Below are 25,641 nucleotides of genomic sequence, written 5' to 3' on the forward strand. Positions count from 1 at the left end.
TTTTGGAATTAAACAGAAAATTCCCCAACACCTTACACATTCTGCTCATTTGTTGTCACACGGACTAAGGTTGCTTGCAGAAGAGAAGTGGAAGCCTCTTCAACTTCAACTTCAACTTGGATTGCATCGTCTATAAGAAGCTCAGTATCCTCCAACACTCGGCACACATCCCCGTTTCTACAACTCGATTTCGCTTTTATCTTCTATGTTTCAAACTTTTCTTCTAAATATGATGATAAGGACTCTAGTGTACATTGCGGTAATGGCTGTGTTTGTATCTTTCATTAATATAAACGCTGTGAATGGGCAGTTGAGCTCAACGTTTTATGACAAATCGTGTCCGACTTTGCAGTCGATAGTAAAATCAGTGGTGAAGCAGGTGGTCGTTAAGGAGAAAAGAATAGGGGTGTCCTTGGTCCGCCTTCACTTTCACGATTGCTTTGTCAATGTAAGGAAGTGTTCTATTTAGCCAAAAGATAATGATTTGTCACTAATCATTTATGCTTTGTTTGTGTCGTCAAGTTGAATTTTGTAGTTGGATCCCTTGCCGGGGTGCGATGGTTCAGTCTCATTGGATGACAACGTGACGTTTACCAGAGAAAAGACTGGAGCCACAAACGCCAATTCTGCCAGAGGATTCGAAGTAATAGACAACATTAAAACTCAAGTGGAGGCAGCCTGTAGTGGAGTCATGTCGTGTGCAGACATTCTCACCATTGTTGAAATATTAATTTCAAACTGTTGTACTGCGTGCATTTACTTCTACCAAAACAGCTGAGGAAAACTGCCAACCTCCATCGGACCGCTTTTGCTGAGGCAACAGTATTCCCTCAAACGCCCCCAATACAATCAAAACCTGACACGCGTTCACAGTACATTTTTCAAAACCACTTTTTATCGGGACATAATGTTCGGGTGACTTGATTGAGCGATGATCATTCAATTAAAATGAAGGTTTGAAGCCGTTGATTGAAACAAAGATGCGTACAGGCCTGCAGCAAATAAATATTGTGTGAAGTAAAAGTTTTTGACCGCCAGGTTTAACAGTAAAATTATTAATGAATTTACTCCGGTCAGTAAGGGTTGGTAAAATTTTAATTTTACTATTTGTTTAATTCACGGGAAGTATGGGCATAGGTAAATGTTTTTAATTTTAATGTTTTTAATATGTACGGGAGTATGGTCATATTTTTTTGTTAAAAAAAATATACGCAATGTAATTTTTTTTGGTTTTGTTGTTGCATAAGCATCGTATGTAATATGTTTTTTTTGGAGTTGACTATTGTAATGCAAGGGTGAAACGCACAGCAGTGCGAAACAAACAAAACCAGAATAGAGCAGCGTGAATTTTTTTTTGAGAAGAAAGCATTGTAAGCACGTAGCAGCGCGTGAGTAGGGAGAAAGGGAATGCTCGACAGAGCCTGAATGTAATGTTTTTTTTTATTGAATGTGAATGTAAAACTGCAGCAGCATATGTAAGAATTTATTTTATTTACAGCAGTAAATGTAAATGAAAAATTTACACACAGCAGTGTAAATCTTTTCAAATGGAGACAAAGTAATTTTTGTTGAAAGTTTTTGGTGTAATCCCTCAGGCAGAGGAAGAATATTTTTGTAACAGCAGTTTTATTTTAATGAATACAAAGCTTTTGTGGGTGTATGTAATACTATGTTCTCAGAAATCAATTATAGCTTCCCTGTGCTAAGATCCTGTGGAGAAAACAGAGCATTGCTCTGTGTTCAGTTAATTTGTTTTTGGAATTTTACCAGAAAAATTCCCAACAGTGGTATCAAAGCTTGTCCAGGCTCTTTGAAGGTGTCAAAGAAGCTGAAGGAAGGTTCCTTCTGCTGTAGCAGCTTCTCTAGCAGAGTGAAGACTTAGTCAATAAAGGATCCAGGTATTTCTCAAAGTTTTTTGTGTAGCTGTTGAAGACAGTCAGTGATTTTTAAATACACAGTCAAATATTTGAAGCATAGCTGAGAGTGCAAAGAATGGCTGGCTCTAGCACCAACACTAGCATGGGTATTTTTAATACCCAGCTCCCATAGTTTAATGGGAAAAACTATGAATATTGGACAATAACCATGAGAAGTTCTTGAAGAAAGGAGGATTGTGGAGAAACTATTGAGGAGCCTACCCTCAAAGTTCCATGTGATTGTCACCACCATAGAAGAGACAAAGGATCTCTCAAACTTTTCAGTTGATGAACTTCGTGCATCACCGATAACACATGAGCAGAGGTTGAGTAGAAATGAAAACTCATCTCTAGAGCAAGCCTTTAAGACCCAGATGTCCTTTGGAAGAGGAAGAGGTCAAGGCAGAGGAAACAAGAGAGGAAGAGGCAGAAGCCAAAACAGAAGTGGAAGGAATATTCCAGCAAATGCTCAAGGAAGAGGCAACAATCCAAATCAGAACCAAGGCCATGGCAGCAGTCAACAAAGTGGACAACATCATGCTCAAGGACAAAGGTATAAAAAATCCAATGTCCAATGTTATTACTGTAAAAAATATGGGCATTATGCAAATGAATGTAGGAAGAAGCAGCATGATATGAATAATAGATCTAGTGCAAATATCACTAGAGAAAATATCAGCCAAGATAATGTGCTTTTAGCTTGTAACATGGCTGAAACAAACAATGATGATATATGGTTTCTAGATTCTGGTTGCAGTAACCATATGACAAGAAACATAGCCTTGTTTTCCATGTTAGATCAGAGTGTGAAGTCACAAGTCACACTTGGGACTGATAGTAAAATTTTTGTAATGGAAAAAGGAGAAGTAAAAATATTTACAAATAAAGGTGAAAAGAAAACCATAGCAGATGTCTATTATGTTCCTGCAATAAAGTGTAACCTCTTAAGTATTGGACAACTTTTTCAAAAGGGTTACAATGTTTTCTTTGAGAATGATGTATGCACCATCATGGATAGAGCACCCAACAAAAGATGCATTGCTGAAGTGAAAATGACGAGGAACATGATGTTCCCTCTCAGAATAAAGGCATATTTGAAAAACAAAGAAGTAATTGCAGCAGTTACCCAAGAGACTTTCCAAAGCGTACCAAAGGATGAAAATTGGTTGTGGCACTTGAGATTTGGACATCTCAACTTTGGAGGCCTTAACTTGTTGAACAGAAAAGGAATGGTAAGAGGATTACCATTGATAGAGAAACCAGACAGCCTTTGTGAAGGTTTCATATTGGGGAAACAACACAGAGAAAGTTTTCCATCAGGGAAAAGCATAAGGGCAAAAGCACCCTTAAAGATTGTCCACTCAGACTTATGTGGACCAATGCAAACTCCATCACTAGCAGGCAGCCAATATTTTCTAACATTCATTGATGATTTTACTAGAAAAACTTGGATTTATTTTCTAAAGAATAAAAGTGAAGTGTTTGAAAAATTATGAAATTTCAAAGCACTTGTAGGAAACCAAAGCGGGCTGCATATCAAAGTCCTGAGAACTGATAGAGGAGGTGAGTATATCTCCAAAGAATTTCTGCATTTTTGTAGAGAAAATGGAATCCATAAACAATTTACAACTAGGTACACCCCGCAGCAAAATGGAGTTGTTGAAAGGAAGAATAGGACCATCATGGATATGGCGAGGAGTATGCTAAAGGCAAAGCATTTGCCAAATATTTATTGGGCTGAAGTTGTACACTGTGCAGTATATATTTTGAATAGGTGTCTTACAAAAGCAGTGATGAACAAAGTGCCGGAAGAAGCATGGAGTGGGAGAAAGCAAGGAGTCACCCACATGAAAGTTTTTGGATGTGTGGCTTATATACACATTCCAGATCAGCTAAGGAAGAAGTTGGACACCAAAGGGAAGAAATGTATTTTCATTGGATACAGTGAGGAATCCAAAGCTTACAGGTTGTATATCCCATCTACCAAGAATATTTTTGTGAGCAGAGATGTTCAATTCCTTGAAGAGGAAGCTTGGGATGGAAGTATAGAGAAAACAGTGAATGTTAAAAATTGTTTGTCTCATGATGAATATGATGAGGAGATGGCTGAAATACATCCTCAAACAGCAACGCCAACACAAGGGCAACAAATGACACCTTTGAGGAGAAATGAAAGTGCTTCTCCAAGCACACCACAAGGAGGAAATTCAAGTGCATCTTCAAGCACTTATACACCAAATGAAAGAAGTAAGAAGTTCATAAATTTAAGTGACATTTATGATGAAGGCATGAACTCTTTGTTTGCTTTATATTGTCATGTTAATGACCCTATTTATTTCGAAGATGCAATTAAAGATAGGAAATGGATAGAAGCTATGGATGAGGAGATTAATGCCATAGAAAGAAACAAGACATGGGATTTGGTTGAACTACCAAAAGGAGAAGAAGTCATTGGAGTCAAATGGGTCTACAAGACCAAGAGTAATGATGAGGGCAAAATAGAAAGACACAAGGCAAGATTGGTTGTCGAAGGATACAAGCAGCAGTATGGGAGAGACTATGAGGAAACTTTCACACCAGTTGCAAGAATGGAAACAGTGAGAGCAGTGTTGTCCATAGCAACACAAAAAAGTGGAAAGTTTACCAAATGGACGTGAAGTCAGCATTTCTAAATGGATTGTTAATGGAAGAGGTTTACATCGTACAACCTCTAGGCTATGAAAAGAAAGGCCAAGAACACAAATTGTACCGATTGAAGAAAGCTCTTTATGGGCTGAAGCACCAAGAGCATGGTACAGTAGGATAGATTCCTATCTACTGGAAAATGGATTTGACAAATGTGAGGGAGAACCCACCCTCTACATCGAATAAAATGATGGTAAATTACTAATTGTTGTGTTATATGTTGATGATGTTATTTTCACAGGTAATAATGATTACATCATTGAAAATTTTAAAACAGTCATGAAAGAAGAATTTGAAATGACGGACATGGGTTTGTTGAGATACTTCTTAGAAATAGAAGTAGATCAAAATGAAAATGGAATTTTTATCTCACAAGCAAAACATGTAAATGAAGTGTTGGGCAGATTTAATATGCAGGACAGCAAGGCAGCAATCACTCCCACGGTGATGGGATTAAAACTCAGTAAAGAGGACAACAACAAGGATTTTGATCCTAGCTTGTATAAGAGCATAGTTGGCAGCCTAATGTATTTGACTGCAACTAGGCCAGATATAATGCATGTTGTTAGTTTAATTTATAGGTTCATGGAAAGGCCAAAAGAAGCACATTAGCAGGCAACAAAAATTATTCTGAGGTATGTAAAAGGTACTAAAAGGTTTGGCATTTTATATACTGTGTTAGAATGTTCAGATTTAATTAGATACACTGATAGTAATTGGGCTGAAAGTGTAGATGATCGGAAAAGCACATCCGGTTATGTTTTTCACATGAGTTCAGGAGCCATTTCACGGCCTTCCAAGAAACAACCTATTGTAGCATTGTCTATAGCAGAGGCTCAATATGTGGCAGCTACAGCAGCAACATGTCAAGCAGTTTGGATGAGAAGAATATTAAGGAGCTTAGGCCAAGAGCAGGCAAAAGGAACGGTAATTTTTTGTGACAATAGCTCAGCTATTGCATTATCTAAGAATTCCGTGTTTCATAAGAAAATGAAACACATAGACACAAGGTTTCATTACATCAGGGAATTGGTAAGAAATGGTGAAATTGTCTTAAAACATTACAGGACTCAGGAACAGGTTGCAGACATTCTGACCAAGCCATTGGACCAGAAAAGTTTCAAATTTTTGAGAAAATGTTTGGGTATGACTGAACGCCCAGCAGTTGAAATTAAAGGGGAGTGTTGAAATATTAATTTCAAACTGTTGTACTGCACGCATTTACTTCTACCAAAACAGCTGAGGAAAACTGCCAACCTCCATCGGACCGCTTTTGCTGAGGCAGCGGTATTCCCTCAAACGCCCCCGATACAATCAAAACCTGACACGTGTCCACAGTACATTTTTCAAAACCACTTTTTATCGGGACATAATGTTCGGGTGACTTGATCGAGCGATGATCGTTCGATTAAAATGAAGGTTTGAAGCCGTTGATTGAAACAAAGATGCGTACAGGCCTGCAGCAAATAAATATTGCGTGAAGTAAAAGTTTTTGACCACCAGGTTTAACAGTAAAATTATTAATGAATTTACTCCGGTCAGTAAGGGTTGGTAAAATTTTAATTTTACTATTTGTTTAATTCACGGGAAGTATGGGCATAGGTAAATGTTTTCAATTCTAGTGTTTTTAATATGTACGGAAGTATGGTCATATTTTTTTGTTAAAAAAAATATACTCAATGTAATTTTTTTTGGTTTTGTTGTTGGATACCCATCTTATGTAATATGTTTTTTTTGGAGTTGACTATTGTAATGCAAGGGTGAAACGCACAGCAATGCGAAACAAACAAAACCACAACAGAGCAGCGTGAATTCTTTTTTTTTAGAAGAAAGCATTGTAATCACGTAGCAGCGCATGAGTAGGGAGAAAGGGAATGCTCGACAGAGCCTGAATGTAATGTTTTTTAATTGAATGTGAATGTAAAACTGCAGCATCATATGTAAGAATTTATTTTATTTAGAGCAGTAAATGAAAATGAAAAATTTACACAGACCAGTGTAAATCTTTTCAAATGGAGATAGAGTAATTTTTTTGTAACAACAGTTTTATTTTAATGAATACAAAGTTTTTGTGAGTGTATGTAATACTCTGTTCTCAGAAATCAGTTATAGCTTCCTTGTGCTGACTCTATTTTTGAAGTAATAATCTATTCATCTCCCGTTCAATAGTGTTAATGATAGATACAATATCGACTCATTTCATTTCAGACGACCTGATAGAATCAAAGAATGCTTTCTAATTACTTGTGATTGCAATTTGTTAGCTTCAAGGCCCAACATGGACGGTAATGCTGGGAAGGCGAGATTCCCCGACTGCTAGTTTAAGCGCTGCAAACAACAACATTCCATCTCCCGCATTGAGTCTCAGCACACTCATCACATCTTTTCAAGCTCACGGTGTAGAAACCAAAGACCTTGTTGCACTTTCCGGTACAAGATTACTTATGGAGCCATCATGTTAATAAACCATATAACTTTCATGTAATTAAACTGAACTCTTATCACGAACTCTTGTTATGATTATTACAGGTGCTCATACAATTGGTCAATCACGGTGCGCTTTTCTCAGAACTCGAATCTACAACGAATCCAATATTAACGCTGCTTTTGCTACGTCTGTGAAGGCAAACTGCCCCAGCGCTGGTGGGGACAATACCCTATCGCCCTTAGATGTGGCCACTCCTACCACATTCGACAACATGTATTACGCTAATCTGAAAATACAGAAAGGACTTCTCCACTCTGCCCAGCAGCTGTTTAATGGAGGTTCTACAGATTCTCAGGTGACTGCGTACAGCACCAATCAGAACAGCTTTTTTACAGACTTTGCAGCTGCCATGGTGAAGATGGGAAATATTAGCCCTGTCACTGGCACTAGCGGGCAAATCCGCAAAAACTGCAGAAAGTCCACTTAGTCTCTCTGAACATTGTATTCTCCGTATTCTTTCAGCTTATATTTTCTTTGTAACAAATTGATTTTCGATCGGCTAAAGAGTCTTCAAATCAAACCTCTAAAAGAAAGCAATAAATGACATTTCTGAGATTATGTTGAGTCGTATGCAGTTCAGACAGCACATTAATTTGACATGTTGGCATGTTCAATTTTCATGAAAAATAACCAGATGTTTCCAAATTAATTGACATGCTTTTTCCCAAAAAAAAAAATTGAAAGCCTTCTATATATCACTTGAAACCGGTTAACTTCCTTCTATATACCATAATACCATAACTCCAATTTGCATCCCAATGCCATTGGACTCGTAGGAGGCTTTACTTGTCGTCTTTACACTGAAACGTCCTCGCGTTCCATTTCGATATCATGGTCTGCAGATGTCAAGCTACATCCATATAGTTTCTTTCGACGCTTTCGCACTATTGTTATATAAAAACCCAAGCAACAGACAATTCGATTTCTCCGCCCAAAAATTTCAATCTGTTTTTTATGAAAAATAATAAATCATATTATTTCTGAATTAAAATTTGAATCCTAATCATCTCGCTGAAAATATAAAAAGTTAACGCAGTGCATTACAAGGTTGCTATTAAAAGTGAAAATAAACGATGCTTATTTAATTAACTCCAAATTATGAAAAGTGAAACTAAACCATGTTTATATAATTAACTCCAGAGTATTACAGGCATGCTTGACAGGCTTCTTAGTCGTACTGCTATGAAACCTGGACCATGTGTTTGATAAAACAATTTAAACTTCCCAATGTGACTGAAGTTTAAAATGTACTTCCTAAAAAAAAATTGATTTTTAAATGTTATTTTGATGTATTTATGTTATTTATTCTTACTGATTTCTTATCTTGTCTAAAGATGAATCACATTAGTTGGTTCTAAATGTAGATCAAATTTTAATAATATGATTAATCAAAGACATATATCTACATTATGAATCACAAAATTCTGAGATATAGCAAAATATTAAAGAATTTAAGCTTTTGAGATCATTATTAAATGTTTATTATTAAGTGATGAATCACATTAGTTGGTTCTAAATGTAGACCAAATTTTAATAATATGATTAATCAAAGACATATATCTACATTATGAATCACAAAATTCTGCAATATAACAAAATATTAAAGAATTTACGTTTTTGTGATCATTATTAAGTGTTTATTATTAAGTGTTTGAGACATGGCTTCCACGCTAATCACATCTTGTACGGAGGACAAAATTAAATATCTCTAGATAATTTTTCAATTTCTTAACACTGTTCTTTTAACAAATTCTCAATTTTACAAATAGCAAAGGCATTTCATCCCTTTCTTTCCTCTGCCCACACATTCCACTATGCCTGGACATTTCATGTTTAGATTTCTGTTTGAATGTAGTAAGGTTCAAATTTCGATTACACTCTGCCTGGGCAATTCACGTTTAGATTTTGGTTTGAATGTGGTGAGGTTAAATTTTCGATTCGATGTGCAGCTTCAACAGGTAGTTCAATATGGTGAGGTTTCATTGGCAGGTTGAATGCTCGATTCAATGCATTAGTATAAATTTATTCGATGCATTAGTATAAATTTTGATGACAATATCAATTTGATAGTATTAATAGGTACGAGTGATGAATGATATTTATGGGTATCAGAGACTAGTGGTGTAATCCTTTGTAGAACATGGGAGTTGCAAAATCAAAATTTCTGACAATGAATTTTGAATCTAAGAACTTTCCGCGTTTTGTTTGACAGAACCATAGATTTTCTTAATAAAGGATAAACCATGCAAAGTTTTCATAATCAATTAAACATTTCTATCTTATATTGGGATTTTTATATCATGTTTGTCTATATGCAATGCATTTTGACTCTGAGGTAATCAAAAAATAAAGTCACAAGGCTGTGTTTGTTAAAAGAATTAGTCAGCTGTATACCAGAACGATTAAATTGGAGCTGGGGGGTCCTCAAGGAATTGCATGCACAATTGAAAGCTAAACATTTCCAAGGGATTGTAATGCGAGTAATGATATACATCAGGAACGATGGATATGCCGTGGAAACTGGATATGCCGTGGAAACCTTTTGAAGGATGGAGTATAAAACATAATACATGACACAAAGTGTGGCTGGTAATAATCTTCGCAGAGACAGTTAATTAATTCTATCATTATCCCTTATTGTAATGAAATTTGGTGGAGTCAGAGTGAGTATATATATATATAGATGTTTCTATTTTCAATAGCCATCAGTTTCTGTTAGAGTATATTCTACGATGATTTGATAATTAACAAAATAAACAAGAACTGCGAGCAGCGGTAGTCCCTGCCTAGACTGAAATCCTGCTGGGACTGAAATCCTTATGTAAGTGTGCCAAGGCCTAACATGTGTAATACCAAAATACAACTTCAATAAGTGTGCCAAAGCCTAAAATTTGTAATTCCAAAATACAACTTCAAAAACTAAGGTGCAAAATTTCAGCGAATTCCGAGAATTTTCTAATATATTTCATGATGAACAGTGGAGTTTTCTAATATATTCTCATGAACAGCCGTGGATGTTTATTCCAAAATGAACCGTGGATGTTTATTCTAAAGTACAAAATGTTTGACGCGTTCATAGAACTTTCTAATATATTCCTATGATGAACAGTGGACACTAGGGCTTTTTAAAATAGTACTTGCATAGAATGTTTATTCTAGAATAATTAATTACAGTTCAACATATCAACATAGTTGGGCATATACACAATTTGTTTACCAAAAGCATACAACAAACATTTCAACCATTTAGTTTATATGTGAACATAGGAATTGGACATGGTAGGACTTACTTGCCCATTATTGCAGAAGAACAAAGAATTATGCAAGAACTTCAAAACAAATGATAATGTAGAAGAATACCATCGATGGAGCAACGAAAGCCATATAAAATAAGTACACATTCACTCATGCAAATAGGACTGCATTTGGAGCAAAAGAGAATCTCCAAATGAAGCAATGGGAATGGGAAACTATATAAAATGTTATACATCAATGATGACGAATTGAAATTTTGACGTAAGAAAAACCACTCTAAATGGCAGAAGCATCTGGAAGTGGATTACTATCACAAAATTGAATCATGGGTTTTCTTTCAGAAAGCACCAACTATTTTACTATTTTACTAAAAGCAAAAAAGCATCCGGAAGTGGACTACTATCACAAAATTGAATCATGGTTTTACTTTCAGAAATCACCAACTATTTTACTATTTTCCTAAAAGCAAAAAAGAAACCACCCATTGATTTATCTTTCCTCAGCTTAAAAGAAAAAAAGCAAAAAAGAAACCACCCATTGATTTATCTTTCCTCAGCTTAAAAGAAAAAAAGCAAAAAAGAAACCACCCATTGATTTATCTTTCCTCTGCTTATTCTGTGCTTATTCTCTCCCTCATCTCCAGCCTGCACAAACGCAAATCATCATGAAGCACATTTTGTGCAAATTATCATGAAGCACATTATAGATGAGCCTGCACAAACACAAATTATCATGAAGCACCTTACAGATTAATAGAAATTCATAATTTGTTTGACTTTGTGTCAGGTCTTCGGTCTGTCTTGCTGCCAGCACCTTTCTAATAACTCTGCAAGTGTGGGATGTGTCTTGCTGCCAACACCTCCAACCTTCAGTTAAGGTTCGAAAAGAAATATAACATTCTATTATATATATATATATATATATATATATATATATATATATATATATAATTTAGAATTCTTGTGAAACATATGTGAAATAGAGGAAGAGTGAACTGGATTCACCTTTTAAGTCTTGTGAAATGGAAAAGGAAAATGCAAACCTATGAGTCTGTCACCAACAAATCTACTCAATGCTGAAAAGAAGGCTTGAACCTCCAACCTTTAATTAAGGTTCGAAAAGAAATATAGCATTCTATTGTATATAGATATAAAAAATTTAGAAATATAACATTCTATTATATATATATATATATATATATATATATATATAGATATATATAGATATATATATATATATAATTTAGAAGAGACACATAAATGAACTGGATTCTTGTGAAACATATGTGAAATGGAGGAAGAGACGCATATTAAATGGAAGCGCATACACACCTGTATTTCAATAAAGTGAAATGGAGTCTTGTAAAAGACAAGTGAACCACAATTGCGTTCAGGCTGCAAGGCCTACATTCCATCTAAAAAAGGAGTTTCCCCCTTCCCGTGCCACCACATAGGTGTTGTGCACAACTGCCCTCCCCTGCTTCTATCTTAGGAGAATCGTTTATAAGCACTTCTATCTTAGGTCCACACAGAACCATTTCAAAAAATAAACCAACTTCAAGTATGGCCACCACCGCCCCCACCACCATAACGCCTACCCTACATGGCAGTCCTCGTGACCGTTCCCAGCGTGACCGTTCTCCCCTCAAACTGATAAATGACCCCATTTCCAAGCGTGACCGTTCTCCCTCACCCTACTTAACTTGAGCAAACTGATAAATGACCCCATTTCCCAGCACGAGCGTTCTCCCTGCTATGGGCATGGGTAGCGTCAAGGGGTAGCATCCATCAAAACTTCTGCATCATCCATCAAATCACAAATGGTTAATAGAAAATAAATTTTGCTATATCTCACACCTCTGGGACAACGATCTTGCGGGACAGGCTGACCAATTACTCTATGGCTCTGGCTGATAAAAGATTTTGAATTGCACCTTAGGCACCTACAAAGTCCCTGGATGTCCCAAAATTCCATGTTTACTTCTGCGATTTTCAGTCCATTGATTTCAATACATTGTTCCAGACATTGCCTCCATGCCTAGGAGGCGACATGAATCCCGGGGATGAAAAAAGAGCAGCAGCGACCGATGAGAATAAGGCTTCCGCAATTAGCTCTTACCCCACAGCAGTTGTGAGGGGATCACATTACTGAAGACTTTTCCGATGGAAAACCCTCCATTTCTGCCATTCCTCCATCAGCCTGCATTGGCTTTCACAAGTAAGTGAAGCAGACTATACTACGTATATTCATTTGATTTCCTGCCGTGAAATCCAATTTTGAAGATTTAATCTCTTTAAATTTCAGGTTCCTGCTAGCGTTGAGGAAAAAAATTCTCCAGCCTGGAATGGCGGACATATCTACATATCTAGCGATGTGGTGGGCAATGCCTATCTCAACCAATTCAGACGAGACTTGGTGGATTTCGTAGGAGCGAGGGCAGAAGAAATAATTCCAGGAGGATTCATGTTCTTAGCTCTCTTAGGTCGTAGTTCTCCAGATGTAGAGGAAGAAAGTGGGTTAGGATGTTGCGCTCATCACTTGGAAGCTGCAATTCAAGACCAGGTTATGACCCTGGGCGTCTCAGCTGTAGAGGAAAGCTACCACGTGAAGGGAAGTGACGACATGTGGAGGAGGCAGGTGTTGACGTTGTAGGTGGTGAGGCAGGTTTTGAGGCTACAAGACAGGCGGCAGCATAACTTTGTATATACAAAACAAATGTCACATTAAGTTCATAAATTTGTTAAACTCAATTGTCACATTAAGTTCATAAATTTGTTAAACTCAATTCATTGTTGGTTATCCTAAGTTTTAAAGAAAATAATCATATAATGGATACAGAAGGGCAACCAAAAACTTTGGATATAGAAGGGACAAAAAAAAACTTTGGATAAGGAAATTTGGCTCGGAATAGAAGGAGGGAAAACCTTGGATATGTTATGGATTGAAAACTTTGTTTTCGTTGGATTAAGAAAAACTTGGGATAAAATAACATTAGTCACTGTAATGTTGCCTCAAGGCCAGTGACATCTCCAATAAGAGGTACATCGGAAAAGTTTGGTTAAATTTTCGTGAAATGATATAGCCACCCAAAGACTTTGGTTAAATTTTAGTAAAGCAATTAGTCCACTTAAATTAATATGAATTCAACGATCTACCGATCGCGATAGTCCCTACTTTGCCGTAGGAAAGGACTAATAATCTCCTAACCTAAGCCATTTCACACATTTCATTTGGTTGGTTGACAAAAAGCGTTTCAATTATACAACTCATATATCAAGATCAAGTGAGCTAGAATGGGAGAGTTTTGATTCTATCAGTCTCGAGTAGTTATAAAAGTAAATACTGTAATCGAACTACTTGATGTAGTTCACTGCCTTTGTTCGTGAGAATATGCAATGAATTCCCCTAGATAATAACTTATATTTGAGATATTTATTACCGTTCATAATTATTGGCATTTCGTAGACTATATAAATGGGAGTCGATTGGTAGAGCTTAGGTGGGTGTTTTATCCTTAAGACAAGATCAAGATTGTTGTTTTCCAGTGTATAAATCCACCACGATTATTATCAAACTTCACACATCTACCACTATAACGAGAGTTCACACTTCAGTGTTAACCTTAAATCTCATCAATGAAGGTATCCTAGTGCCAAGATATATGCTCAATCAACCAATGTTGGAACTTAATGTTGACTATACATAATACTTAATATACACCATTAGCATTGTATTGAAGACCTCGTAGTGTATGTTTTTTGGGTAAGAAAGTGAAAATTTCATTAGATTTTCATAAAATTACAAAGTATATGCATGGGTTAACATGTGCAGATGGTGTTTAAGATAAGTAATTTATGGGCACCATAAGTGTACTAGATTGGAAGATGTTAGGGAAAAACCATATTCTTTTAAAAGGGAAACCAGAAGGTCCTCCTAAGAAGTCTGATGATAGTTTTTGATTTCATAGTACTTTAACAAAATCATGCATAACAGAGACTAGATAAACAATGACATTCAGAGATTACAAGAAAAGCAGTGAAAAAATGGAAACTGAGGGAGCCTTTCTTGGAACTCATTAACAGGCTTAGTCATGCTGGGTAGGGTACTCGAAACTGTTAATGTATCCTTCTGGTAGCCATGGAGGATGGTCCTACTCAACAAACACACCATACGAACTGGCGTTGGCCTTCTATTGTGACGTTTCACCTTTGAGACTTCCTTCAATAAGAGTGTTTTTGGTTGAAGTTCGAGCTTTCTCCATAGGGCCAGAAGTTTGATCTTTCTTCATAGGGTTGCTTGGTTGCCTATCCTTTGATTTCAGAGTTCCTAGGATTTCAAGGCTCGGAAGCTTGGAGCCCTGAAAGAGCGATGCTAAGTTTTTCAAGTTCTCTAGTGAATTGGATATATATGGCATTGTGGGAGGAGGGAATTAAATTCCCAAAGCCCCAAACATAACCCTTAGAACTAAGCCTGAACCAGATGGAATTCCATGTCCATAATTCCTCCTTCCACGACTCTCAAGACTTCGTCCTAGTCCTTCATATGGCAACCCAACAAGTTCCTGATAGCAGAGTGTCCATTTCTAGTATTCCTCACCTCTTGAGCTTCCATGGCAGTGACTAGGTGCCTGATGTGCTCAAGCATGTCTTCTTCAAATTGCTCCACTCCTTGGTCGTGCTAAGGCAGGGGAGGCTAATGCCCTTGTCCTTGCCCTCCTTTCCTGGCATGACCTCTTTCTCGAACCATGGCCATCCAGGATGAAGAATTTATGATTGTAATTCCAATCTCCTTGACCTCCACTGCCCAAAAAGTGCGATGAAGGCCAGTAAGAGAGGCCAACAAGCATGCGAGAGATTAGCAATAAACACTGGCTAGGACAATTACATAACAAGTGTAACAGAGACCATTAACAGAGCTAGTTGAATCAAGAAGCAAGTGCAACAATTGCTAGCAACATAGACCAGCAACATGTTGATAGTGTTGGACCCGCCATCATGTCAGGGGATCTCCCCGGTAAGAAGTCCCAACTAGACCTCAAACTATTTGGTGTAGGAGTCCTAGCAGTGGGGTAGTATGGTATTGTCTTAACCGTGGTTGCGCCCAGAGGTGAGTAAGAAATCTATGTTGGTAGCAAGGATGTGACATGCGCAACAAGTCAAGAAAGGTGCATGAATGGGTCTAACACACGTAACAGGGGTATGAGTGAGCCCTATGGAAACCTGTGACAACAAGCAGCTTGAAAGGGAACACCAAGAGAGATACATCACAAACTATAAAAAAGTTTAGCCAACGATCCAAAGTGATGGTTAAACCAACAACACATCTCGATAAGATTCATACAAACATATATAGAAAAGTCCATACATACATGCATAAACAACAACTACATATATCATTAGAGTAACCAAGCTAGCTGAAATATAATAACGACATATGAATTAAATGTGTTGGCTCTATTATATTAAGAAAGTGAAAGATCCAATCATACATACAATTATGACCAACCATTAGTCCCGATAATAAAACATTATAGTCATTGCACCCTGCTCCTCCAAAGAGATATACTAGCTTTGCATTGTGGAAAAGCCAAGGCTCATTACAATACACTCCAAGCTTTCTCTAAGATACACCTATAGGAAGCTTGGCTCCCAAAAGCATGTACAATGAGTTATGAGGTTCTATAAATGGCAAAGGGTGGGGTGACCCTTGACATTCCCCTTTGTGACTCTTCACCTACCCTATGACTCTTCAACTGTTACATCACTGTTACACTCTACTATCGACACTTAGTCTTTCACTTTTACAAGATGTTACATTACAATATGCAAATGTACTCATGAGAGACAAAATAAGATTGAACAAACCATGCAAGCTATAACTAAGACTTGGACAGTGGTAGGAAGACCAACTCTTCGAAATCCTCGCGATGATCGATGGTAGCGAACTGATGCCAAGCTTGGTAGTCCGTAGTCAGTGATGGTGTCTGCGTGCTCAATGGTGACATCCTGTTGGAAGTGAGCTCTTGTCTCCGTTGTATTTGAGTACACTGATTTGGCACCTCTATCCAACTCGTCTGATATCCTGCGCATCATAGCCTTGAGTGCATCCAGACCAGTGGTTGAGGCAAATTAATTACCTATCATTTAATTGTCAACTCGGGGGTTTCATAAAACTTGTGAAGCCTGAGTGCACTATATATGCTAGAAATTAACTTTCAATTTAGATCAATCTAACTACAAAACCAAATAACAACAAACCAAATTCACCTATTCTAATTCAACAATTAATTCAAAATATAGATAGATAAGCGACAATTTTCTAAAATGGTAATGGTGAAATTTTTTCAAGAAATTTAATTTAAAAAATATTTGAATAGTTTTTTTAATGATGAAAATAGATTTAGTATCATTAAAAATCTCTTGAACACCCATAATCTTAAAAGGTTGCCACCATAACCCCAATTTCCAAAAAATTCTACTAATCCTACAAAAATTTCCATTATTTTTTTTTTCAAAATTATGGCCGGGTTAGACTATGGCTAATCGATGGATTGGACAAGCTCAACGCTGACCGAAAGCTGCAAGTTACATAGAATAAAATATTAAAAACATGATTAGATGATATAGAGTTGTCAACACTACATAGTCAATTTGCACGTCGGCAAACAAGGTGCGTCACAGGAATCAGACACATCAGCCTCCCGATTTTACGTTTGTTTTATTTTAGATTTTCTTGACGGAAATCCGAGATCATGGATAACACATTGTCTTTCACTATTAACATTTCAATTCTCTTATATAAAGCGGATTATATATTTCTGTCGGTGTACAGCCAACTTTGACATTTTATGAAGATTAGAGCCCTTCTACGCATCTTCCCTCTCTGCTTCTCGCACGCAAAAATTGACAGAGTCAACACACTACCTTACACATTCTGCTTATTTGCTATGACGCAGACTAAGGCTTCTTGCAGAAAAGAAGTGGAAGCCTCTTCAACTTCAACTTCAACTTGGATTGCATCGTCTATAAGATGCTCAGTACCCTCCAACCCTCAGCACACATCCTTGTTTCAAGGTACTCGATTTCGCCCTTATCCTTATCTTCTGTTTTAGACGCGCTCATCGTTTTATTAGCCTCCAACAATCGGCACACATCCCCATTTCTACAACTTGATTTCACTTTTATCATCTGTGTTTCAAACTTTTCTTCTAAATATGATGATGAGGACTCTAGTGTACATTGGGGTAATGGCTGTGTTTGTATCTTTCATTAATATAAATGCTGTGAATGGGCAACTGAGCTCAACTTTTTATGACAAATCGTGTCCGAGTTTGCAGTCGATAGTAAAATCAGTGGTGAAGCAGGCGGTCGTTAAGGAGAAAAGAATGGGGGCGTCCTTTGTCCGCCTTTACTTTCACGATTGCTTTGTCAATGTAAGAAAGAGTTTATTTAGTAAAAAATAATGACTTATCACTAATCTTTTATGTTTTCTGAGTCTCATCAGGTTGAATTTTGGATTCGGTTTGTTTGCAGGGGCGTGATGGTTCAATCCTATTGGAATAGCATTAAAACTCAAGTGGAGGCAGCCTACAGTGGAGTCGTGTCGTGTGCGGACATTCTCACCATTGCTGCTCGTGATTCTATTGTTGAAGTAATCATCTATTCATCTCCCGTTGAATTAGCTGTTAATGATAGATACAATATCCACTAATTTCATTTCAGACAACCTGATGGAATCAGAAAATGCTTTCTAATTACTTGTGATTACAATTTGTTAGCTTCAAGGCCCAACATGGACGGTAATGCTGGGAAGGCGATGTTGAAATTGTAATTTCAACTGCCGCCCCGTTAAACAGTCGCGCATTTAATTCAGCAAAACCACCAAACTCCATCGCACCGCTTTTGTTGAGCAAGTGTTTTTCCTCAAATAGCAGTGATACAATCAGCTGCTGACACGTGCCCGGAGCCATTGTTCCAAAACAGCTTTTCATCGGAGCATAAATATCAGTCAGAAAAGTCCGCGCGATATTGATTGCAACCGTCCAATTGAATTCAACGCTATCCACCGATTGAAGCCAGGGTTGCGTACAAGTCTGCACCATGACTTGCGTGAAGTAAAAGTTTCTTTTGACCGACATTCTCTCAGTAAAGCACTTTAATGAAATTTACTGCAGTCGTAATTGTTGGCAAAGATTTTAATTTTATTAGTTTTTTATTACACGGGAGTGTGGCAAGAAAAACTGCATTGTCGTGTTATGTTTTTGTGTGTTTGTTGCATATGTGAAATGCAATATACGCAGTAGTGCGTATTGTAATTATTTTTGTTGAGAAAACAAACATGGTATGTGCAATAGCGCAAGGGTACTACCTTTTGTTGAGAGATTGACATGAAACACGCAGCAGCGTGAATGTTTTAGTTTGTTGAGAGCACGAAATGCAAGAGAGGGGCAACAACGTGATGGAAAGAAGGGGAAGCACAGTAGATAGCAAATGTAAGCAGTGTGAAGGTAGGTATTCATTTTAGAAACGATTGGGAACACGCAGCAGTGTGAAGAAATGTTTTGTGTTGTTCATTGAGAATATGAAATGTGGAATGCGCAACAGCGCATATGCAAGTTTTTTTTTACACAACAGTGTAGAGTCAAAGAGTGGGTAGAAGCATAGCAAATATGAATGTAGTTTTTTGTTGTTTGCATATGAAATGCAAGTGAGGCACAGCAGTGCGAGAGTTGTTGTTTGTTGAAATAAAAAGGGAAGCACGCATCAGTGCACAAGTGAAGAATTTTCACACAGCAGTGTGAATGTTTTCTTTGGGGTATACGCAACAGCGTAATGTAATTTGTTTTGTTGAGAAAATATATACGCAGCAACGCGTATGGTATGTTGATGTTGTTTTGTTGAAATGTAATGTGAAAATGCAGCAGTGCAAATGTACACAGCAGTGTGTTGTTTTTCAGCAGAAACAGAGTGTTTTGTTTTTACACACAGCAGTGTAAAAATATACAGCTGAGACAAAGTAATTTATTTTTTATGAGAGACAGTGAAAGTTTTTCTTGGAACTGCATTTAAAGCGTTCCCTGGTTGAAATCCCTCTGTTAAGAGGAAGATGTTTTTGTAACAGCAGTTGTGAAATCCCTCTGTGTGAGGAAGATGATTTATGTAACAGTTGGTTTCCTGTTAATGAATAGAAGTTTTTTTTGTGTTGCTGAAACTCTGTCCTCAGCAAAACAATTTTTAGCTTCCCTGTGCTAAGATCCTGTGTGTTAAAAACAGAGCATCAGTCTCTGTTCTATTCAGTTAATTTTGTTTTGGAATTTATCAGAAAATTCCCAACAGTGGTATCAGAGCTTGTCCAGGCTCTTTGAAGGTGTCAAAGAAGCTGAAGGAAGGTTCTTTGCTACAGCAGCTTCTCCAGCAGAGTGAAGACTCAGTCAAGAAAAATCCAAGGTATTTCTCAAACTAGTTTTTTGAGTTACTGTTGAAGACAGTCAGTTATTTTAGATACATAGTCAAATGGTGAGGTCAAGGAAGAAAGTCTCCAATCCTCCTAAGGATGTGTCTCCCTCTACTACTAAAATAGAAGACAATCAATTTGAAAGCATTCTATTTGAGGCTCCAAGGCTCAATGGGAACTTTTATATATGGGAAGTAAAAATGAGGACTTTCTTACAGTCTCAAGGGATTGAAATTTGGGAATTAGTGATTGATGATAGCAAGATGGATAGAGAATCCAAGGAGTATAATGCAAAAGCAGCAAAGACAATCTTGAGTGGGCTACCTGATTCTGTAAAGAAGAATCTAGGAAAACATTCATCAGCAAAGGATATATGGGACAAACTTCATGACCTTCACTCAAAAGGAGCATTGACCATGACCATCAATCAAAAAGGAGATCCTGAACCCATCATAGAAGCTGAAAATGAGAATGATGACATCAAGGCTGAAGCAGACCTAGAAGATGAAAAGAATGAAAGGGACTTTGTACAAGAACTCCTCGCTCAACTTATGACTGCCATGGAAGAGATTAACAATTTGAAAACGGAAAATGACGCACTTAAGAAGATAGCTCCAGTTGGTAACCAAGATCAAACAAGGAAGAAAGTTGACCTCATCAAGCTTCAAGTACAAGAAAGGGATGAAGAGCTTGCCAAGCTTAAGAAGGAATTTCATCAAAACAAAAGGAAGCATCATGAAGAAGTCATATCCATGACAAATCAATTGAATAAAGAAAAGAAGCAGGAAAATACCTTGTCAAGTCAACTTGAACAAAGGCACAAGAGCGTGAACAAACTTGAAGAAGAGATTGGTCAGTACAAGGTAGAGGTCTCCTCCTTTAAGTCTCAATTACAAGAAGCCGGGAAACAAGCACAAGAAGCTGAGAAGAAAATGGAGAGCAGTCAAGCAAAGAATGAAAAAATCTTCAAAATGAAGTCAGATATCATCTCCCTTAAAATAGTAGCAGCTGAAGCTACTCGTAGCAAGGAAGAAACTGAGAAAAAACTTGCAAAGAAGAATAATGAGTGTGAAAGATTGGAAGAAGAGATTGTCCTCCTCAGAAAAAAGGTTGAAGGCATGAAAAAAATCATGAAGAGCTCTCAAGCCTTGGATGAGATGCTCAGCTATCATAGATGTCCATCTGATAAATCAGGACTCGGGTATGCAGGTGAACCCTCAAAAAAGAATGAAAATGCTTTAAGAAAAATAGATGTGAAGAAGCCAGAAAGAAATTGTGATGCTCCTAGTTCCAACAAAGGCAAGGAGAAAAATCAAGGCTATAATAGAAGAAATCCTGCTCCAAGTAGAAAACGAGCTCCAAAAAGACATGTTGATGATGTTATTTTCACAGGCAATGATCTTTATCTTATTGAAAATTTCAAAACAGTCATGAAAGAAGAATTTGAGATGACTGACATGGGTTTGTTGAGATACTTCTTAGGAATAGAAGTAGAACAAAATGGAAATGATATTTTTATCTCACAAGCAAAATATGTTAAAGAAGTGTTGGAATGATTTAATATGCAGGACAACAAGGCAGCAATCACTCCCACAGTGATGGGATTAAAACTCAATAAAGAGGACAGCAGCAAGGATTTTGATCCTAGCTTGTACAAGAGCATAGTTGGCAGCCTCATGTATTTGACTGCAACTAGGCCGGATATAATGTTTGCTCTTAGTTTGATTTCCAGATTCATGGAGAGGCCAAAAGAAGCACATTGGCATGCAGCAAAAAGAATTCTGAGGTATGTTAAAGGTACTAAAAGATTTGGCATTTTATATACTACTTCAGAATGTTCAGATTTAATTGGATACACTGACAGTGATTGGGGTGGAAGTGTAGATGATTGGAAAAGCACATCCGATTATGTTTTTCACATGGGTTCAGGAGCTATTTCATGGGCTTCTAAAAAACATCCTATTGTAGCATTGTCTACAGTAGAAGCAGAATATGTGGCAGCTACAGCAGCAGCATGTCAAGCAGTTTGGATGAGAAGGACGTTAAGGAGCTTATGCCAAGAGCAAACAAAAGGAACTGTGATCTTTTGTGACAATAGCTCAGCTATTGCATTATAAAAGAATTATGTGTTTCATAAGAGAACGAAACACATTGACACAACGTTTCATTATATCAGGGAATTGGTAAGCAATGGATAAATTGTCTTAAGACATTGCAGGACTCAGGAGCAGGTTGCAGACATTCTGACCAAGCCTTTGGGACAGAAATGTTTTGAATTTTTGAGGAAATGTCTGGGTATGACTGATAACCCAGCAGTTGAAATTAAAGGGGAATGTTGAAATTGTAATTTCAACTGCCGCCCAGTTAAATAGACGTACATTTAATTCTGCAAAACCACTAGACTCCATCGCACCGCTTTTGCTGAGCAAGTGTTTTTCCTCAAATGGCAGCGATACAATCAGCTGCTGACATGTGCCCGGAGCCACTGTTCCAAAACAACTTTTCATCGGAGCATAAAGATCAGTCAGAAAAGTCTGCGCGATATTGATTGCAACCGTCCGATTGAATTCAACGCTGTCCACCGTCGATTGAAGCCAGGGCTGCGTACAAGTCTGCACCATGACTTGCGTGAAGTGAAAGTTTTTTTTGACCGCCGTTCTGTCAGTAAAGCACTTTAATGAAATTTACTGCAGTCGTAATTGTTGGTAAAGATTTTAATTTTATTAGTTTTTTATTACACGGGAGTATGGCAAGAAAAACTGCATTGTCCTGTTATGTTTTTGTGTTAGTTGCATATGTGAAATGCAATATACGCAGCAGTGTGTATTGTAATTATTTTTGTTGAGAAAACAAACAGGGTATGCGCAACAGCGCAAGGGTAATGCCTTTTGTTGAGAGATTGAAATGAAACACGCAGCAGCGTGAATGTTTTAGTTTGTTGAGAGCACGAAATGCAAGAGAGGGGCAGCAACGTGATGGCAAGAAGGAGAAGCACAGCAGTGCGAATGTAAGCAGTGTGAAGGTAAGTATTCATTTGAGAAATGAGTGGGAACACGCAGCAGCGTGAAGAAATGTTTTGTGTTGTTCATTGAGAATATGAAATGTGGAATGCGCAGCAGCGCATATGCAAGTTTTTTTTTACACAGCAGTGTAGAGTCAAAGAGTGGGTAGAAGCACAACAAATATGAATGTAGTTTTTTGTTGTTTGCATATGAAATGCAAGTGAGGCACAACAGTGCGAGAGTTGTTGTTTGTTGAAATGAAAAGGGAAGCACACATCAGTGCGCAAGTGAAGAATTTTCACATAGTAGTGTGAATGTTTTCTTTGGGGTATACGCAACAGCGTAATGTAATTTGTTTTGTTGAGAAAATATATACGCAGCAGCGCGTATGGTATGTTGATGTTGTTTTGTTGAAATGTAATGTGAAAATGCAGCAGTGCAAATGTACACAGCAGTGTGTTGTTTTTCAGCAGAAACAGAGTGTTTTGTTTTTACACACAGCAGTGTAAAAATATACAGCTGAGACAGAGTAATTTCTTTTTTATGAGAGACATTGAAAGTTTTTCTTGGAACAGAAGTTGTGAAATCCCTTTTTGTGAGGAAGATGATTTATGTAACAATTGGTTTCCTGTTAATGAATAGAATTCTTTTTTGTTGTTGTTGAAACTCTATCCTCAGCAAAACAATTTTTAGCTTCCCTGCGCAGATCCTGTGTGTTAAAAACAGAGCATCAATCTCTATTCTGTTCAGTTAATTTTGTTTTGCAATTTATCAGAAAATTCCCAACAGGCGAGACTGTGAGTTTAAGCGCTGCAAACAACAACATTCCATCTCCTGCATCCAGTCTCAGCACACTCATCTCATCTTTTCAAAGTCACGGTCTTTCTACCAAAGACCTTGTTGCACTTTCAGGTACAAGATTACTTATGGAGCCATCATGTTAATAAACCATCTAACTTTCATGTAATTAAATTGAACTCTTATCACGAACTCTTGTTATGATTATTACAGGTGCTCATACAATTGGTCAATCACGGTGCGCATTTTTCAGAACTCGAATCTACAACAAATCCAATATTAACGCTGATTTTGCTACGTCTGTGAAGGCAAACATCCCCACTGCTGGTGGGGACAATACCCTATCGCCCTTAGATGTGGCCACTCCTACCACATTCGATAACAAGTATTACACTAATCTGAAAATATAGAAAGGACTTCTCCACTCTGACCAGCAGCTATTTAATGGAGGTTCTACAGATTCTCAAGTTACTGCGTACAGCACCAATCAGAACAACTTATTTACAGACTTTGTAGCTGCCATGGTGAAGATGGAAAATATTAGCCCTCTCAGTGGCACTAGCGGGCAAATCCGTAAAAACTGCAGAAAGTCCAATTAGTCTCTCTGAACATTATATTCTCCGTATTCTTTCAGCTTATATTTTCTTTGTAACAAAATTGATTTTCGATTGGCTAGTGAGTCTTCAAATCGAAGCTCTAAAAGAAAGCAATAAACGACATTTCTGAGATTATGTTGAGAGTTGTATGCAGTTCAGACAGCACATTGAATAATTTGACATGTTGGCATGTTCAATTTTCATGAAAAATAACAGGATGTTTCCAAATTAATTGACATGCTTGTTCCTAAAAAAGAGTTGAGAGCCTTCTGTATATGGCTCGAAACTGATCAACTTCCTTCTATATACCATAATACCATAACTCCAACTTGCATCCCAATGCCATTGGACTCGTAGAAGGCTTTATGTTAGGGTCCCACCCTAACCCCCTTATTTATGTCATGGGATCACGTCATAGTCAAGAGTCAATAAAGCCCATATTAATATTTGTAAGTGGTTAACCCGCAATTAATGACGGGACCATAGTTAGTTGCAAATGGGCGGTAGTATTAGATAGATGATAAATGGGCGGTAGTATTAGATAGACGGTATTAATAAAACCCACGATATTGGCTCGTGGTATTGCATGTATGAGTCATATATAAAGGATAGAGACTCCCTGCGAGGAGCATTGTGTCTTGTCTTGTAATCGAGCTCTGCTCTATTGGAGGTTGCCCCCTCGAAGAGGCCTGTGAACATTTCTCTCTGAATAATAAAATCATTGCTATTCTGTGCTCTGGGTATATTTTCTTCGCATATTCTGTGTTCTCGGTATCTTTTCTTCGCAAATTCTATGTTTGGGTATTGCTTTGCAGGTTAAGAGCATAACAAGTGGTATCAGAGCTACAACAATTGGTATTAGAGCTACAACAAGTGGTATCAGAGCACTTTCTTGGGCAAAACGTGGAGAATTTTTTTTCATTTTTGCAGGGTTTCTGGGGCGGCGAGTTGCAGGTCAGATCTGTACGTTTTGGTAAAATATCTATAGAATCTAATTGCAGATCTGTATTCCTTGTGAAAAAATACCCAAATTCAAAAAAAAAATCAGTTGAATCGGAGTCCGGATGAAGGAGATATCGCTGATCTAAAAATCAGTGGGGTTGCAGACAATTTTCAGGGCAGCGAGTTTTGCGGCGCAGATCTAGAAGTCTTGGTGCTAGATCTGCAAGATCTAATTGTAGATCTGGAATATTTGGGAAAAAACACATGATTTCAAAAAAAACACCAGTCGAATCGGAGTCCGTATGAGGGAGATATCGCTGATTTAAAATCAGCTCTTTTTGCAGAAATTTTGGGTGACACCGGGAGCGTAGCAGCGCAGATCTGGAATTCTAGTGCCTGGATCAGGATTTTTATCATATGGGCAGATGCAGAATGATTGTTCCATTTCTAAAAATATGTTATAATAGAGATTCTGAGCAATATTGATGGATTTGTGGCCATTTCAA

The 25,641-nt window shown here is 37.5% G+C and overlaps 2 protein-coding genes and 1 pseudogene across 2 annotated transcripts; all 3 read left to right on the forward strand.

Moving 5' to 3' along the window:
- Positions 1-229: 229 nt before the first annotated feature.
- Positions 230-7,516, forward strand: LOC149138385 (cationic peroxidase 1-like). Its single transcript, XM_089450352.1, has 4 exons — positions 230-448; positions 536-718; positions 6,866-7,031; positions 7,131-7,516. Exons 1-4 carry the CDS (start codon positions 230-232, stop codon positions 7,514-7,516), a joined length of 954 nt encoding a protein of 317 aa, XP_089306478.1.
- Positions 7,517-11,946: 4,430 nt separating this feature from the next.
- On the forward strand, positions 11,947-12,996 carry LOC149138386 (indole-3-acetate O-methyltransferase 1-like). Its single transcript, XM_089450353.1, has 3 exons — positions 11,947-11,979; positions 12,283-12,474; positions 12,649-12,996. The coding sequence occupies exons 1-3, from the start codon at positions 11,947-11,949 to the stop codon at positions 12,994-12,996; spliced, it is 573 nt and encodes a 190-aa protein (XP_089306479.1).
- Positions 12,997-17,557: 4,561 nt separating this feature from the next.
- Positions 17,558-24,196, forward strand: LOC149138387 (cationic peroxidase 1-like; annotated as a pseudogene).
- The last annotated feature ends 1,445 nt before the right edge of the window (positions 24,197-25,641 follow it).

The sequence above is a fragment of the Pinus tabuliformis genome, chromosome X, assembly GCF_031772625.1.
Source record: "Pinus tabuliformis cultivar Carrire ecotype Pingquan chromosome X, CPIR1, whole genome shotgun sequence".
Taxonomy (NCBI): Eukaryota; Viridiplantae; Streptophyta; class Pinopsida; order Pinales; family Pinaceae; genus Pinus; species Pinus tabuliformis.